Consider the following 18,444-nt stretch of genomic DNA (forward strand, 5'->3'; position numbering starts at 1 on the left):
GACCGTTCTCCAACCAGCCGATGTCCTGTGTTGCGAAAATATTTTGGGGAAAATGGATAGACTCACGCTTTGAGGGATGAAAGAGCATTTTTCTCCTTAACCCTTTCTGCTCCGAGATCTGCAAACAATCGAGGTACAGTAACATTAGTACCGATGTTGGTGACCGGAGGTTGTATTCAGATTCCTTATTTAGCCTCGATGCAAGCATATAAATCTTATATCTCCGTTAATTTTCCGCATATTTTGTAGCCAAGATTTTGCACCGCTATCTTCAAATCCCGTTATCCGGGCCAAATGAGGCTAAATTCAGCCGTAGGTGTTGTTCACGTAGGGGCAAAGTGACTCCGAGAGCAGGAGGTTTGGTCGTCTGGACGTAAAGATGAGCAATCCATGTGCATATTTCTTTGTTTTTTGTGAATGAATATTACTACTGACAGTGAAGTGTATGTGTAGTAAGTCCACACCTCCCCGCATCCTGTGTGTGTGTGTGTGTGTGTGTGTGTGTGTGTGTGTGTGTCCTCTGCAGGAGGGAGAAGACAGAAATCTCATAAGCAGCAGTCTGTTGTTTTGCTTTTTTATTTTTTTTTTATTTTTTTATTACTATTAATAGCCTCTCATGTTTAGTTATGAGCCGTGTGCTGTTGTGACTGAAGAGCAGTGATGTGTGTAAGCAGTCAGAGATATTTGTAATCAAAAGGATGTTTTGTTTATGAGACTTGTTTGTGAAAGAGAAAGTTCACTGCCTCCTCCTCCTCCACAGAGAGGACAGGGTCAACAGCTGGAGGGGATTCAGCTTCTTGCTCAGTGGCATTTCAGCACCACATCTGCAAGGTGGATGTTTGTTCTCAAACTCTTTCAAGATCCCCTCTACACATGTTTAAAGATGCATGTTATAAATGATATACACTCACCAGCCTCTTCATTAGGCACACCTGTGCAATCTAATGCAATGCAATACAACAGCTCTGCTATAAATTCTACTTTTATTAAGCTTTTAGAAAGCCTTTATTGTCATTGCGTAATAATACAACAAAATTAGTTGTGGCACTCAAGTGATGCACTTCAACATAAAAACATGCAAAAAGTTAATAAATATAAAAGTATTTAAAGTGCAGCAAAGTGCTTAGGGCTTAGCTGTATGGCAGTAGTAAACATTATTGAAAATGTACTGAAAATTATGGCAGAGCTGTTATATTGGATTGCATTATGTTGCAAAGGTGTACCTAATGAAGTGGCTGCTGTATAGTACCAGTCAAATGTTTGGACACACCTTTACATTCACTTGAATGAGAAAGTGTCCAAACCTTTGCCTGGTGCTGTGAATGCATATAAAATACTCCACTTTGAATAATAATTTGAATAAAGAAAAGTTCAATCATCTTGTTAAAATTCTCAAAATGGCATCAACTCCCTCTCTCTTATTAAAAATTCCTGAATCTATAAATATGTATATATATTTCATTTAAGGAGTTTACCAGCTGGACATAAAATGTCTCCTTTTTCATTGAAAAGTCAGTTCTCACTTTATGTGCACCGGAGGTTTCAAGTTTCCAACTTACACTTGTGTTAGTTGGATATTGGACCAGGATTGGCTTCTGAACTGTTTGCAGTGTCTCAAATCATGCTCATAGGCTCACCACTGAGACTCAGATTTACAGTGAGCGCAGAGAAAATTTCCACTTTCAGCAGATTAATATGAAAACAGCCTTCACCTCTATACATCCTTCTGCAGAGTGAAACTCAAACATCCAACTCTAGGTACGAGAAGAAAAATCATATTTTTGACTGGAGGGGGATGTTTTTCTTGCTGTAATCATTCCACCTGTTCGTATTGACCATCAAGAGATCCCTTCATAATGCAATTTCAATGTAAGGGATGGGGGGATGAAATCCACAAGCCTCCATCTGTGCAAAAATGTATTCAGAAGATTTTCTGATGCTAACATGAAGCTTCAACCATTCAAATGAGTAAAATTCAGCATGTGTCTTTTGAGGTTACTGTACTTTTAGCAGCAAATTCCCACTTTTTGTTATTGTATCACAGTAGCTCAATAGAAAACATTGTCCAGAGAAACACAAAGAGGAAATTTGATGCTAAAAAGCCCAAATTCAATAGATAGCAACTTGATTTTTCTAGTTTGGACAGATGAAGTTCTATATTAGCTTCAGATAAACTTTTAAATACATTTTTGCTCAAAATATGGAGTGTGGATTTGATCCTCCATCACTGTCATTGTAAGTGCATTTTGATGGGATGTTTTAATGGCCAGTATGAACAGGAGGAATGATTACACCAAGAAAACATATTTCATATGGGGACATGACTATTGTTTTAAGGCACCTTCCAGACATATTTTAAGACATAGACTCTACTTTGAATAATAATTTGTATAAATAGACTTTTCCACAAAAGAACTTACCTATTTATAAATTACCACCATCCATCCCTTCACCCTATTTGGAAAATGTATTGAATATGCAAATACTGTTCATTTCAAAAGTTCATCTACTGGACACAAGATGTCTCCAGTGTGTGTGCACTGGAGGCTTCAAGTCTCAACATCCAAGTTGCATAGTGTACCAAGATTGGCTCCAGACTAATTGTAATGTCACAAATCATGCTTGTAGGTACACATCTGAAAATTTAAAATGAGCAAAGAGAAACTTTCGTCCTTCAGCAGATCAGTGTGGAAAAATTCCTTCTAGTGTTAAACTCACAGTTAAACATTCAAGAAAAGTAACCATAGGCAATACACATCTGTCGGTGGTGGGAGCTTATTTTAACCTACACATCAAACACATATTATTTTTGTATGTGTTAAAATATGTCTGGTGGGGGTCTTGACGGAGCCCCTAGGCTTTCTTTAGATTAGGATTTAGGCTAGCCCCGAGCCAAAGAAGTGATTCTCTGCTCATTATTTTTTCAGTTCTTTAAAAAGGAATAAACAATATCCATTATATTCATTTTATGGTATCAGTATTCAGACTCAGACTTTGCTAAGAGATATTTGTTCTGTTACTGTATCTGTGTGATAATAATAATAATACACTTGCAACTTATTTCCGAATCCTAGCAGAAGATGATGCGCCAGGTGACAAGCAGTGACTTCTGCATGAACAGCAGGCCGTCGTGCCTCGCAGAGGACGGACACCACCCCGCCTCCCACTTTGACCTGTGCACCTCACAGTCCAACAAGTTCTACCCCCCTCTTCCTCCATCGTCCCTCCAGATGACGCTGGCTCCCATGGCTTTACCTGCCCAAAGCCACAAATCCATGGTGTGCCAAAGACAGGAAGTACTCGGTGGTGACCCCCGCTCACCTGGAGATATACTGGGCATTAAAAGCACTGATCAAGCAGCAGATGATGCCAAGAAGAAGAACAAAGGCGCCGGGAAGTCAGGCAGACGTGGACGGCCCTTGGGAACTACCAAGCTAGCCGGATACAGAACCAGCACGGGACGACCACTCGGCACAACCAGAGCTGCTGGGTTCAAGACGAGCCCGGGAAGGCCGCTAGGTACAACCAGAGCGGCGGGGTACAAGGTTAGCCCTGGACGACCTCCTGGTAGCATCAAGGGCCTCTCTCGCCTCAACAAACTGGCTTACGGGAGCACCTGCAGTGGAGCGGCTTTTCCCTATCCGCTACCACACAAAGAGATCCTCTGTGAACCCTCCTGCAAAGAGAAGACCGCTAATGAGTAAAGTTTCTGCTCTGTTTCTACTCACCCTCCATTGCTGGAATGAGAGACACGTGTGTACAGGTTTCCTGCCAGATATCGGGGGTGATTGTAACCTTTCTAGTCTGCTGCAAGTCTGAGAGGAGGAGATTTTCTATATTCGTGTTGGTGTCATCTGTGTGCCTGCCACCTGATATAATACTGTTAGTTTTACAGTGCTACTGCTGGAGGTCTATAGCATTTGAAAGATTTCACCACACATGAACGTATCTGTTTTCCTGGAAACAAATAATACCAGATGTTGATTGCGCAAGGGGTTGACTAATAACTGTAGTGCTAGTTCATGATAAGTACCATTTTTAGTGTGCTATATGTAGCATTTAACACCATTAAATGATTCTAACATTTGTTTTAAACACCAGTATAATGACCATAAACAAAGGAGACCATTGTTGGGAAGATTGATAGCAACAACTTTGCCATTCAAGCCAGAAGAGACTGAAAAACAGGTTGTTGTAACATTATTTATAGATATATAAAAACTCTTCTTTTGACAGTTTTTGTGAGCATTGTGAAACACGTTAACCGCTCCTTAACCGTTACTGTATCAACCTAAATGACATCGACAGAAAAAATATATCTTGGTTCAGGCAAAATAAAAACTATATAATAAAGAAAAAGGAAATTGGTTTAGTTTATCAGGTTATTTGCCTTCTATATTATGTACAAGCTGTTTTGTTGCATTATAGTCCAAAACAAGCATGGAGTTCACATTTTTCTGCATGTTAATCACACTGCAGTTTCAATGACATATTAGCTACTGTCATTGGACACATGAAGGATAAGATGCCAGAGTGGCTACAGTGTCTTTGCAGCAGAAAGGAAGTAGGTTTTGTGGGGGATTTAAAAAAAAAAAAAAGCATATGTAGCTCCTTTACGTGTCACATCTGTGAACTGAGGCATCCCACTCCCTTTTTTGATTAACTGTTTTTAATTGGAGCAGATTAAGTGAAGTGGTTGGGAGTTAAGTGCCTTGGTAAGTGGCACTTCAAAGACAGATGTAAAAGGAGAGGAGAGTGACTCTTGCTCACCTTCACATTCACCTTCACATATGTGCATTTGTTGCGAGAAATAACATAAACCAATTTTTAAACCAAAATAGAAAACTAAAATATGCATAAACATTACCAGCAACTCCCGCTAAATATTTTGTTCCCATTTTGAACTGCTAAGTCATTTGCTTATATGGATAATGGTTGCCCGGTTGCCATGTAAAAGTTGCCCGTTACTGCACCACTCTTCTTTAATTTTCTCTCTACACAAAGTGACTCAGTTATAACTTTTCTTCAATAAAACATTCTTCAATTTGAAATTGTTAAATATAAATTAGGGAATACTTAAAAACAAGTAAAGTAAGACTAAAAATCTAGCATTCAATTCCAACTTTCAATACCTGACAGGTTTTTATTCTTGTTGCTACAGACACATTTCAGTCATTTCACAACAATTATCAAAGCTCTTTTGTAGTTATTATCAAATCTGACCAAAAGCTGTAGGGTTTTTTGTATGCGTTTTTTTTAAATTCACAACTCCTATAGAAAAAATCTGGCGTTGCTAGCTCTGTTTTGTACCATTGTGACGGTTTATGATATATATACAGCATATATAGCTTGCTTTAATTTAAAAGGGACACTTTGTAATGTAATGTCATGTCACATTGAAGGGAAATTATGTCACCCAAATAATTACTCTGTCTTTTGTGTCACTGGCTGCATTATCTAAAGAAAACATGGATACAAACATGGCTAATAAGTGAAATTCAAGCACAGATCATTTATTATATATGTCGCTTTAATGTTACATGTATCCCAAGAAAATGAGTGGATGGATATTCTAAATATCAGCTTATCTGTAACATGAATGTGTCACTGAATGCACTGATTGATACGGCATTCCCATTGTAGTTATAAAATGTATTAACAAAAACTATATTTGATATTTGTGTGACAAACATTTACTTAAGTAAAACCTCAAAAATTGGCATTCTTCCTCACAGATGAAAAAGTACTTCCTAGATATTTTAAAGCTCATTTTAGTCAGTTGAGTCGTGAACAAATGAGACTATCACTGAGAAGGCCTCTACTCTGCGATTTTATACTGTGAACCGCCTTGTTAGATTTCACTTTCTAGCATGTTCATCCTCTTTAACGAAAAAAGCACGTTTGTGAAAGCTTATGGAGCATTTATAACCACTAGCACTGGTGTGAGACAGACTACCAATAATCTCATTCATGGTCTCATTTGTTTACAATGGTCACAATTATGACAATTATGTGTTAACATTTAAATAGCTTCTGAAATTGCACAGCCAATTGTAAAGGAAAAAAATCACATTGTAAATCTTATCAATCTTTCAAGTTTTTATTAGAACAATGGCAAGGTGAAGTCATGTGTTTTTTTTAATGTTGATATTTATTAATGGTTTTTTTTAAAGGTACATTGCCATTTCCCTGTAGGACACTTGAATCTGACTTTTGGGGAAGCTTTTTTTTCTGTGAAATGTAAAATGACTTGACATCATTTAGTGCAAACAGGATTATTGGTTTAATATTTCACAACATGCTTTATGCAACATAAATAGATCATATACATTCTAGTCAAGTATGATTTTGATCCAGAATAATCGATTGGATGTTTGTATTCAAGTTTTTATTGTTTAGAAAAAGATGTTTTGTGCAAACTATACATTTTACACCTTTCACTCACAAATGTTCAGTTTTATGTCAATGTTTCAATCAAATCCTGAGAGAAAGGAAACACCATTGCTTCACTGAGTTCATCTCTGGTGTAAACAACTCAAATCACAATAACACGACAACATTTAAAATGGTTACATTTGGTGCAATAATCTGTCGTATGTATTGTACTGTGGTAACTTTGATACTATCGATTTTTATTATTGTTGTATTTTGATACTTGTGTACAAGGCCTTCTATCACTTGTTTTGTTGATGTGTGTAGTGTTATCAGAAGTTACTGAAACGTCACATGAAAACATCACCCTCCTTTACCAAAGAATATTACGTTATCTAACTGTAGGCATTTAAAGTTTTGATTTTGATTTTTAAAAAATGATTCCAACATCTCAAAATATCCATAGCATGAAAGTTTTTGTGTAATATTTAATCGAAAAAACACTCACAGACCACTATCCCATAAAAGATAATATGATGGTTTGGTTTAGTAAAAAAGAACCTATAAATTATTGCATCTGAAGCTCAAACGATGCAGATGTACGTCTTTTCATGGCTCGGACAATTAAAATGACAGTTTCTTGAATGCGTTGTAAATTGCTGTACGTTGACGATGTAAATGCAATTCCTTACGTTTCATTGTTTTTATTCTCATCAGTTTTTCTTTGGAAGTAATTCTCTTTTTATATATATAATTCTTATGTAGTCATGTTTGACATTTAACTGACATTTTTTTGTTGAGGTTATTGCTGACTGGGTATGTGGCTCTCTCACATTCTGAAGTTTGTGTTTTTGTGCACAATATTATTATTAAGTTGTATTTATTCTTTTTTTAATTTTTTTTTTTAACTTATCTTGTTTTTAGGCTTTAGATGCACACCGGGAGGAGGAACCTAACATGCCAGCAGGATACAAAAGTAGCTAGAAATCCCTTTTCACAGACAACATTTTTACATGTCACAGCAGGGAAATCACACAGGTGTAAATAATCAAATCAAAGAAGGCTGAAATTTGTTTAGCTGCGTCAGCTTCACAGTCCTGCATTGATGCTCACTGTCACACTGTTGGGCTTACTGGGACACTTGAACAAACCAGAGCCATCATTAATGTTATCAGTAACACCTGCGCTTTTCCTCCAACTCAAAATGTCTCCTGTGAAAAGTGTCTTGTCCCCTGTTCTACCAGCTCATGCAACTTAATGGGTTTTTCTTTATGAAAAGCTGGAACGTGTTCTTCGCTATTTTTGTGTCAATTATCGAGGCACAGATTTTTTTGTTTTGTTAATCTTGAACAGCTAGAGCTTACACAGGGCTTTGACAGCGCATTAATGGGGCAGTGGCTTCTGTGAGTCATTGTAATCTCAGATTGAGGGTTTCTTTGTTCGGTCTTCCTAAAAAAAAAAAGTGACATGTGTTCCTGGGGTTTACAAGCTCCTCAAAGATCCACAAGGGTTTTGGGTTGGTTGGAAATGGTGTTTGATAAATGTAGCTAAAATCAGGAATGACTAAAATAATGTTTAAAAAAAAAAAAAATGTGTCACCCTCCATATTTTGTGTTGATTCTGCAAGATTATGTTGTATGGATGGATTTGATCATTTATGTTATTACAAATGGCATTATTAGAGGTTTTCTCACATCTTCAGCCCCCTATAACTCACTGATATATTATAATTTCTTTAATACTAACAAAATTAATGTATTATTTTGGGTAATATTACGAATTGTGGAAAGTTTACTTTCCATCGCAGTAGCAGTAGATACCTACTTTGCTTAGAAAATGAATACAATACCCCAGGAAGATGTTTCAGCTCCTTAGAAAAACAAGGGTGGCTTAGGTATGGTTTGAGCAGCTGGTTAAAATGTAATTTTATCCTGCAGCCCAAACCTCAACCTTGATGTATAGAAAGTTTCCCCAAAACCCATTTTGGGTAAAGGGCACCATTTACTGAAATACAGGAATTAAAACTAGATTATTACACAGGGAATCTTTACACAACAAAGTCATTCATCAAGATTAGGTGGATATGAAAGCCGCCTTAGTGTTCTAACATTTTAGTGTTTATTTTGTTTTACTGGTACACAGAAACCTGAGGCATTTGACTGCTTTGCTTTGTGATAATCCAGTTGTGGGTTTAAATATAAATCTTAGCAGAACTTCCTTCTCCATAAGAACGCCTGAACAACACAATCATTTTGTGTTTTTAGTCTGTCATGGTATCCCAGATGTTTGCCTTCCTGCACTGGTAACAGACTAATAGGTTAAAGGTTAAAATCAATGACCATGTAATGTTAATTTGCCTCATTTTAACACACTGAAGGGCTGTGTTAATTTCTTTCATTATGTAGGTTTGAGTTTTTATGTAAAACACTTTGTTAAATCAGAGAACCCAGTGTAAGAAGTTATATGTTACTGGAAACAATTTATTGTCCCAAAGATGGTGATGATAAAAAGCAACTAAATGGATGATTATGGAATGTGGATGACATTAAAAAGACCAAATTATTAATTAATGGTTAATTTATTGACAGTCCTGCCATTTTCAGCTGTAATACAAGTCTAATCAGTGCTGACAAAAGACAAATATATTAATAGTTTGTGTTACATTTGCTATTTTCATTATTGATTTTGAGGGTTTTTTCTCTCACCATCTTCAGCATTAAATCAACACATGGTCTGTTGTCTGTAAATGATGATTTATAAGAATATTACTTCACATTTTGAGTGTTTTTCAGGAGACGTGATGCCCAGTTATTACTGAAGTGTGATTGGCGAAGCCTGTAAAGCTTTGTATAATTCCCGTTTTATTCCTGCATGATTGTTGTGGAATGTTCAAAAGTTGTGTAATAAATCTGAAAGTAAGACCGTCTGTTGCTTCCTTTGCAAACATTTCACAAACATAAAAATCAATATCATGATAATGCTATTTCTGGTGAAATTACTTGTCATCTTCACCACTTGAGTGTTTGTCTGGTACCAAACTATCTTGAAAAACTGATTGATTGGAAAGAAATGTAATACATAACAAATACTACAAAGTTATTTACTCCAGGATTTTTTATGAGCTGGTTGGTTGTATCATGAACTAAAAGTGTGAAAAGACCAAAACATACTGTGAATCACTTGTAATCACTTTATTAACAATGTTGCAGTCCTCGGACCTTCAATGGACACGATTTTGTGATATATTACAGTACAAGTAGCATCACAAAGCATGCAAGGTTAGATTAGAGGTTTGTTGTCAAAGAGGTGACTATTCATATATTACTAGGATCTTCGATGCAGAATCTTCCTAAAAAAACATTTAAAAACAACAACAACAACAAAAAAACACTAATTCACACTTAAAAAGATGATTGAAGCTACTACAGAGTACCGACTTGTACTAAGGTTGACAGCACAGACAGCAAGAGACTAAACATTACAATTTACAAATCACATTCATAAAGGATCAAAATGTTGTATTTTAAAATTCCAAATACACATATATATTTTTACATAAAGTACATAATTTAGTTTTAATTACGCTAATTGATATAATCACCAAATTCAATTTTTAATTGGACAAAAACTGAATTGTCATTAGACATTTGCCTCAATATTTTACATACCCATTATGCAGTAATTTGAAAATGTAAATATAATGCAATAAGCATTGCAAGCAATAAGCAAGCATAATCAATATGTAGCAAATTCATCCACAATGTTCAATCTGGTGCAGTGTACACACACCCTAACAAACACACCACAGATAAACAACCCAAAATCTCATAGTGTGATAATTCATTTATACTTCAGCTCACACAACTCAGCAGTGCCTCCACTAGAATTTTGAAACCAAAGTCCGGGATAGAGAGGCTGAGTGAACCTGGCCTGGACTCTGTGGAGAAGAGTCATGGTTTCAGAAACACTGTAGAAAGACAGAGTACCTGCCCGGTGATTGAGGTACACCCCGACTCTGGAGGACAGAGGGCCTGAGATGGGAGTACAGATATTGTTATGTCTGAATTTATAACCTGTGCTGTCACATTCTAATGACCATGACTTTTCATTGTGTCCAAATCCACATTCATCCCTGGTCCCTGTTCGGCTAATATCCTTGTATGCGACTGCTATAATAACCACCCCACTCCACTCCACCTCCCAGTAACAACGTCCTGTTAAACCTTCTCTACTAAGGACCTGCCACCTCTCTAAGAATCGGTCTGGGTGAGCTGAATAAATCTGTTTTATTGTCATTATTGTTGCTTTTCTGTTGCTCTCACACAGCGACAAGTATATGTTTGCTGTATTAGGATCCAGTGTGATTTGATGTGAATATTTCAAGAACTCAGCTCTGGTCATGGGCTCGTCTCGTGCCAGTAAAACATCTACTTCAGTCATTGTCTGTGAGATTTTTGGCCATCCTTCACTCAGAACAGCCTGCAGTTTATCTCTGGCCTCTGATACAGCTGTAGTCACATCTTCAAAGTACCGGAGAGGACAGATATTGATGCTGGGTAAATCTGTAGATTCACTCACTTGAGAGAGCGAGGGGTAGTTCAGAAAATGGAGGTGATCTTCTGTGTGTGAGAGCTGGTCCATCTCAGCATGTTTCCTCCTCAGCTCACTTATCTCCTGCTGCATTTTTTCCTCAAGCTCTTTAACTCGACTTACTTCAGTTTTCTGCTGAGATTTGATCTGCTGCTTCACTTCTGAGCTTCTTTTCTCAATGAGATAGATCAAGTCCTTGAAGATTTTCTCACTGTCAGTCACAGTCTTATCAGCAGAAAGATTGATAGCCACCACCTCTTGTTGAAGCACTTTCACGTCGTTCTCTCGGTCCTGGATTCTCTGTTGGATTTTTTGCTGAGTTGCTCCCAGCTGTGTCTGCCTTTCAGCTCTTTCTGCTGCAGCTGAGACTGTATCGTGGCCTTTGTGTTCCTCCATGGAGCAAAGTATACAGATACACTGTTGATCAGTGCGGCAAAAAATCTTCATCACCTCGTCATGGCGAGAGCAGATGTTCTCCTGAAGCTCTGAAGTGGCTTCAACCAGCTTGTGTTTCTTCAACGGTACTATATTGTAGTGAGGCTGGAGGTGTTGCTCACAGTAAGAGACCATACACACCAGACAGGACTTGACAGCTTTCAGCTTTCTCTCAGTGCAGAAATCACAGGCCACATCTCCAGGTCCCGCATAGCATCGATCAGGTGAAGAAGTTGTGAGTCCCACTTTCTTTACTTCCTCCACTAACTCTGCAAACATGATGTTTTTCATCAGGACAGGCCTCGGTGTGAAGATCTGCCTGCACTGAGGGCAGCTGTAGATTCTCTTCTGATCTTCCCCATCCCAGTAGTCTTTAATACAGCTCATGCAATAACTGTGCCCACAAGGAATAGTCACCGGACCCTTCAGAAGATCCAAACAGATTGAACAGCTCAGTTTTTCTCCGTCCAGCTGAAACATTTGCTGCGCCATTTCTTCTCTAGACGACAGAGAATGTCAGTGAGTTTCACTTTCTTTTTCCTTGTAAAAGCTGTGCACACTGCCTAGTTGTTCATAAATGATCTGCAATGTATCAGGTTTCAGCTCTTGCGTTTTCATCACATGGTTTCTACATTCATCTTACTGGTAGATCTGTGAAAGGGGTGGGAACTAAAATATCTCAACTTAATGGACTTTGTGAGGGGGGGTTATGAAGTTGTACTTCATTCCAGGTAGAGGAGTGGCTTGACAACTGCAGTGTGTTTTTGTCCTCCTTTTTTAAAATAAAAATGAATTACATATACCGGGAACTTGCTTAATACAACTGAAAATGAAAATAAAGAGCAGACCATTTAGACAATTTAAATATGCATCTAAAAATGAGGTTAAAAAAAGAGGATAGAATATTTAAAAAATAGTTTTAAATTAATGTTTCAACTCAGTTGAATTTGCTCTTCTCAGATCCAACTGCAGAGAGTTTAACATTTTGAGTCCAGAAATACAATTATACAGCTTAATACATAAATAAATAATACATCTTTACCGTTTGTCTTGGTTGGTAAAGTGAGCAGCAGAGAGTTTGTGGATATAAGGGACACATCTTTGCATCATGTCAACCAAATTTTCAGGAGTCTATGAATGTATTTACAGACAAGTGTAAGAATCACACTCACTTAGACTACAATTTACAGCTGAAATGAGACTTTTATAAATAGTTTGTGACTTTTATCAAATGAAAACATGTAATGTAAACTTAATGTGAAAAACAAGTGTAATATTCATCTTAATTGATGAAAAGTGTGGTTCAAGTAGATATGATGCTGAATGCAAATTAAGAAAACAACTAACTGCATGTTAAACTTTTCTGCAGCAGGTAAATAATTGGAAAATATCCACTCGATGGGATCAAGACCACATAAAGTAGTAAATATTTACATAAAACCAACATTAAAGACAATGCAAAGAATACCCTAGCCTATATATTTCCTCATGTACAGATTACTATAGATAATTCAACACAGTGATCAGTACAATGACACAAATCATCAGTGTTGGAAAGAAACTACACTATGTACCTTTAGTACAATTTTGAAGTTCTTGTACTTTACTTCAGTGTTTCCATTTTATGCTACTCTGTACTTCTACTTCATTAAAAAAATAAGACATCAAAAGCCAAAAAGGTCAGAAGCCATTGGTTTAATCTTTATCAATGTGTTGTATTTTAAAAGCTTGTTATATAATCCATTGTGTCAAATATTCATCTGAAAAATAACTAAAGCTGTCAAATAAATGTAGTGGAGTAGAAAGTACAATATTTCTCTGTGTAAGTATAAAGTAGCATTATATGAATATATTCCAGTAAAATACTTCTAAATTGTATTTAGCACAGTAGTTGAGTAAATGCACTTAGTTATATTCCACCACTGTATAACTGTATAATTTAGACTTTAGCCTTTTATCGCAAAGCTGACTGTTCCGGAAGTTGAACTCGGAGGTGTCACATTTTCAGTCATCCGTTGAACCCACTGCACACATTGGTTCCTACGAGCCGACCAACAACAGCATCACATCACGTATCAAAATGTCGTGATAACTGTTCATATTTACATCCAGCTACATTTGGAAAATTATGACGGGGTTTTTGAACAAACTTCACATCTATGTTTTATTACTTACGTTGTATGACTGTAACTTTAACGCGTTTTCATCTGTGACAGCACAAGGTAAGAGACACACAGCCGCTAGCTAACAGAGCTAGCACAAATATATAGAATAGATAGAGGATTAATGTCAACTTTTTTTATCAAACTGTTTCTACTCATTTAAAGAGGCTAGTTGTCTCTGTGTGGTGTTCATGTTTTAGAGAGATATTGACTCAACTAAACCGACCCTGTCCAATGCTGCAAACTAATTGACATTATATATGGTTGTAAATTTAAACATTTATGAACCATTAATTTGATCAATAATTTCATTTAAGAAGCAAACTCAGTGTTGAACTCACAATGAATAATGTTGAATTGTACTCCGTTTGTTAAAAGCAAAATTAGGAGTTTACATGGCTTTTTATTTGATTGGACTTCATCTAGCTGGAGCTAATTTGACATTTCTTAGATCATGTCAGCTGAGCACCAGAATATATACTAACTTAGCTCTGTGAAATGTGTTTGTATTATATCTTCAGTTGCCAGCTTATTAACACAACAGTCTTGAAATTAATCAAAAATATCTGAAAGGACATAAAGGTTAGTTATATGTTTATGTATGTTTAGTAAATGATTGATGAAGTCTGTCTTAAAACAACAGTCAGTTGCCCATATTAACAGTGAAAGAGGTTTGTCATTTTGTGTAAAAGCTTACATGAGGCTTCAGTCTTATCAAGTAGATATCTGCCACATTTACACTATTTTGTTTTAGCATCAGATTCCCTCTTTGTGTTTGCTTGTTGAGCTGCAGTGGAAGTATAGTAACAAAAAGAGGAAAAGGGTCCTTGGCACTAAAAAAGACTAACATTGAAAGATATCTGCATGAATTGAGTCATTTTTAGGACTTTTAAGTAGCGTCAAATTAGTTTCAGATAAACATTTAAATACATGTTTGCACATAAGCAGGCTAGTGGAATTTGTCCTCTATCACTTACATTGTAAGTACGTTATGAAGAGATCTGCTAATGGTCAGTATGAACAGCAATAATGATTACAGCAAGTAAAACCTATTTCAATAATCATTTTGGTACCTGACTGATAAATGGGCAGCAGTGTGTTGATTAGGGCTGCAACTAATAATTATTTTCATTGTTGATTAATCTGGTGATTATTTTCTTGATTATTTATTAATACTTTGGTACATGAAAGATCAGAAAACAGGAAAACATTTGCTGTCATATTTCCAAAAGTCCAAAGTAACATCTTGAAATGTCATGTTTTCTCCAACTAACAGTCCTAAACTTTTAATTAGCTGTAATGGAAGAAACACAGAAATTCAGCTTTTCGTGCATTTGATAAAATCTGAGGACTTGGAACCATCAACATTTTTTATTGCATTTCTGCTTCAAAAATGAGTTAAATGATATGTCAGTTATCAAAAATAGTTGTCAATTATTTTTATATCTATCAACTAATCGACTAATTATTGCAGCTCTGGTGTTCATATTCTTTGATTGATCTTATCTAGCTTAATAATCAAACTGAATTGTAGGTCAATCATTAATTCTGTATTAATAGTTAAACAAATAATGGGTTGTGATTCAGAGATGTGGAATCAGGCCAAATGTTTTTCAGCTTCCATTAATGGAACATTTCCCTTATGTACCAAGATCTGGGACTTTTAGGTCACTCAGTAAATCTGATGGGAGGTAAATGTGAACTTATGGCAGAGAAAAGGAGAGCTGTCATTAGAAGTAACAGATTATCTTCAGAGAAAAACTGCCAAAAGCTCATTTTAAGCATTGTAAAAGACAAACAGGAAGGACAGCTATTAAAGAAATGTCGTACATACGGATCTATTATTTACTTTTCAGAGAATGACGAGTCACTGGAGCTCACGCTGTCAGAAGATGCAGTGTCCGACTTGGAAAACAGCCCCAAGTTTGTGGAGTCAGAGGACCTGGACGTTCTGCCCAAGAGGCAGTTCAAGACAGCTGAGATTGCAGATGCTGTGATGGGGACTGAAGCCCCCATTGATCCATCTGACATTGAGTCTCTCTTCCCTAGAAATGTAAAAGATTTCCAGTCAGGCTTCTCCCCACCTTGTGATGAGAACAGTGGTCTGTGTGGTTCACCTGCTCTGACTGCCAAAGGAGTGTTACTGGACGATATGAGCTCTGAAACGTCACAGCAGGTTAATGACTAGGACCACTATGACAAAAATATGTATGGGTAGCTGCCTCCCATGAATATCTGGTACAGTGTGGCTTTGGTTTTGGGCGTTTACCAGACACTTCCAAACTGCCCTCAATTTGTAAAATAGGATTTGTTTAAAATCACAAAAGATTTTCTCACACTTTAGAAAGTGCCTTAACAAGTAAACTGCACTTCACAAGTAAAACTGGTGAAATCTCCCTTTAAGTGTTGTTTGGGTTTAGATTTTATATTCGGATGTCATCCGAGCATCAAGTCTGTGGAAGCAAGTCCTAGATTAAGACAGTAAACACAGTGATGAGTGCAGTACCCAGCAGTGACCTCTTCAATCTTTATATGCAGGTCACTCTTGAACTGGTGCATGCGGACGTCGCGACAACAGAGGAGCAGAACTCCACAGAGACCGCCAAGACGTACAAGGTTAACTGTGACAAGAGGAACATCACAGGAATGGACAACTTCACTGTGCAGGTCCTCAACATTTCACAGGTATTCATACTGCCCTATGAGGCTCACTGGTTGAGGGATGCCATGAAGGATGAATTAAGACAGTGATGTGTGTCAGATCTCGGTTTTACACCCAAAAGCTAAATCTGTGTTCCTCATTCCTCTCAGGACCTGATGGAGTACCTGAATGCTAACAGCACAGAGTGCTCTGTGGTGCTTTTCTTCACCACCTGGTGCCAGTTCTCAGCCAGTCTCGCACCTCACTTCAACGCCCTGCCTCGAGTCTTTCCCAGCATGCATTTCCTGGCACTGGATGCCTCGCAGCACAGCAGGTGAATACTCACATTTTCAGGGATTTACCTGTGTCATCTATTCCTCCCTGAGCTCAGTATAATTGCCCATTGAAGGTGATATAAAGCTGAAATAAATCTAAACACTTACATTTTAGTTTCTGCAACCAAAATTGCATTTTTGCAAAGAAAATTACAAAATGATTGTTCGATTATTAAAAATAAGTGTTGATTAATTTTCTGTCAAACAACTAATCCATGAATTGACTAATTGTTGTAGCTGTAGCTCTAATAGAGCAGACCAGAGCGAGCAAATTTACAAATTTTCAAGTTTGTTGGTATAAAAAATCTTATTTAAATCAACTTTATGTTGACCAAAAACTCAGAATACATGAAAGCAAAGCTAATTGTACACTGAAGCAGCAGGAAAATCCAAACTTTGTGACGCTTATGAAGTAATATTCTGCTGTTGTTGAGACCATTTTATAATAACATTTAAGGTCATAATTAGTAGTGATGTTATATTGAATTGAATTATATTGCGAAGCGTTTGTAATATTCTGTCCCTCTCATGCATGTACTGCGAAACAATAGAAACACCTTTCAATATAATGCAGATCAATACATCATAACTACAGCCTCAAGAAACACCGTAGAGTTGACTCAACGACCTTTTAAAGGAGTTAAAACTGAAAATTAAAGGGTTCATTAATCTTTTGAAGCAGATATGTGATTATTCTCTATATTGGATCAGATCAATGACTCAACTAAATATCTAAAACTGAATTTGTCATTTGTCGTTCCCATATCATGTTCTGTCGTCCACCAGCCTCTCCACGAGGTTCGGGACGGTGGCAGTGCCGAACATCCTGCTGTTCCAGGGGGCCAAACCCATGGCTCGCTTCAACCACACAGACAGAACGCTGGACACGCTCACGTCCTTCATTAGCAACCAGACAGGTACAGTCGGACTAGAAGCAGTCAAAAAAAAAAAAAAAGTTTGTTTTTATGTTGAAGACTTACTCGATGAAATAATAATTTTGACAGTAAAGAAAAAATCTGCTTGTTCTCAGTTACAGGAGATGCAACTTTGCTTCTGTTGCTGAAAGACATTACGCACTAACATTTAGGTCAATTTGTTGGATGTTTGCAGTTTCTTGTGGATCACTTGAAATTCAAAGTGATGTTTAATTTCTTAAAGTTTCCTTTATACACTTTAAGATTGACTTGCAGTAAGAAAACGCCTCATTTTGCTGCTTCATCTGAATATCTGACATCTGACTTCTCAGAAGCCATCATTCAATTTTGGTGCACATTAACAAATAGACTTAGAAAAAATAAATACATCTTATGTTTGTTATGTTGCCTCTCAGTGGTTCTTAGTCCAGGACCCTATAGTGGGCCCTCCAGGTGGTTACAAGATAATTTGGATCATACAAAGGCAATTTTATTGGAAAGGAGAATCGTATCTCCTCTGTACCAAACAGATAACTGAATTATCTTTTTTTTCATGACAAACAGAAACTAAACAGTCTTCCAATGCTGCTCATCAAGTATGTCTTATTTTCTGATTAACTGTTTTTGTGCTCCAGGGTTTGAAGCTGACGCAGACAGAAACGTGACAGACGCAGACCGCCTGGGCCCCCTCCCCAGTGTCCCGGTGAGGAGCATCGACTGGTTGCTGGTCTTTTCTGTCCTCTTCATCATGGGCTTCACCACGTACGCCATCCTTCGGACCGACAGCATCCGCTGGCTCATACCTGGACAGGAGCATGAACACCAGGACTGAAACATACAGACTGCAAATCACTGGATGTAAACTATTATTTAGTAACCGATTGTGTTTGTTATTAAAACTTAAGAGTTGCTAATTTGCTTGTGTTTCAATTGTTGGATGAATAAAATGAATTACTTGATTTATATTAAAGAATATAATGATTTGTTGGAGTTAG

General features: G+C 37.1%; 3 protein-coding genes across 3 annotated transcripts; 2 read left to right on the top strand and 1 right to left on the bottom strand.

The window, feature by feature from the left end:
- Window positions 1-13: 13 nt before the first annotated feature.
- c14h5orf24 (chromosome 14 C5orf24 homolog) lies at window positions 14-3,704 on the top strand. Its single transcript, XM_062432900.1, has 2 exons — window positions 14-133; window positions 3,078-3,704. Exon 2 carries the CDS (start codon window positions 3,081-3,083, stop codon window positions 3,702-3,704), a length of 624 nt encoding a protein of 207 aa, XP_062288884.1. The 5' UTR covers window positions 14-133; window positions 3,078-3,080.
- Window positions 3,705-10,189: 6,485 nt separating this feature from the next.
- Window positions 10,190-11,911, bottom strand: LOC133993807 (tripartite motif-containing protein 16-like). The gene has a single exon (XM_062432899.1). It carries the CDS (start codon window positions 11,887-11,889, stop codon window positions 10,213-10,215), a length of 1,677 nt encoding a protein of 558 aa, XP_062288883.1. The 5' UTR covers window positions 11,890-11,911; the 3' UTR covers window positions 10,190-10,212.
- Window positions 11,912-13,430: 1,519 nt separating this feature from the next.
- txndc15 (thioredoxin domain containing 15) lies at window positions 13,431-18,408 on the top strand. Its single transcript, XM_062433232.1, has 6 exons — window positions 13,431-13,619; window positions 15,416-15,735; window positions 16,098-16,244; window positions 16,371-16,534; window positions 17,322-17,452; window positions 18,085-18,408. The coding sequence occupies exons 1-6, from the start codon at window positions 13,526-13,528 to the stop codon at window positions 18,279-18,281; spliced, it is 1,053 nt and encodes a 350-aa protein (XP_062289216.1). The 5' UTR covers window positions 13,431-13,525; the 3' UTR covers window positions 18,282-18,408.
- The last annotated feature ends 36 nt before the right edge of the window (window positions 18,409-18,444 follow it).

Source organism: Scomber scombrus, chromosome 14 (genome assembly GCF_963691925.1).
Source record: "Scomber scombrus chromosome 14, fScoSco1.1, whole genome shotgun sequence".
In the NCBI taxonomy this organism is placed as follows: domain Eukaryota; kingdom Metazoa; phylum Chordata; class Actinopteri; order Scombriformes; family Scombridae; genus Scomber; species Scomber scombrus.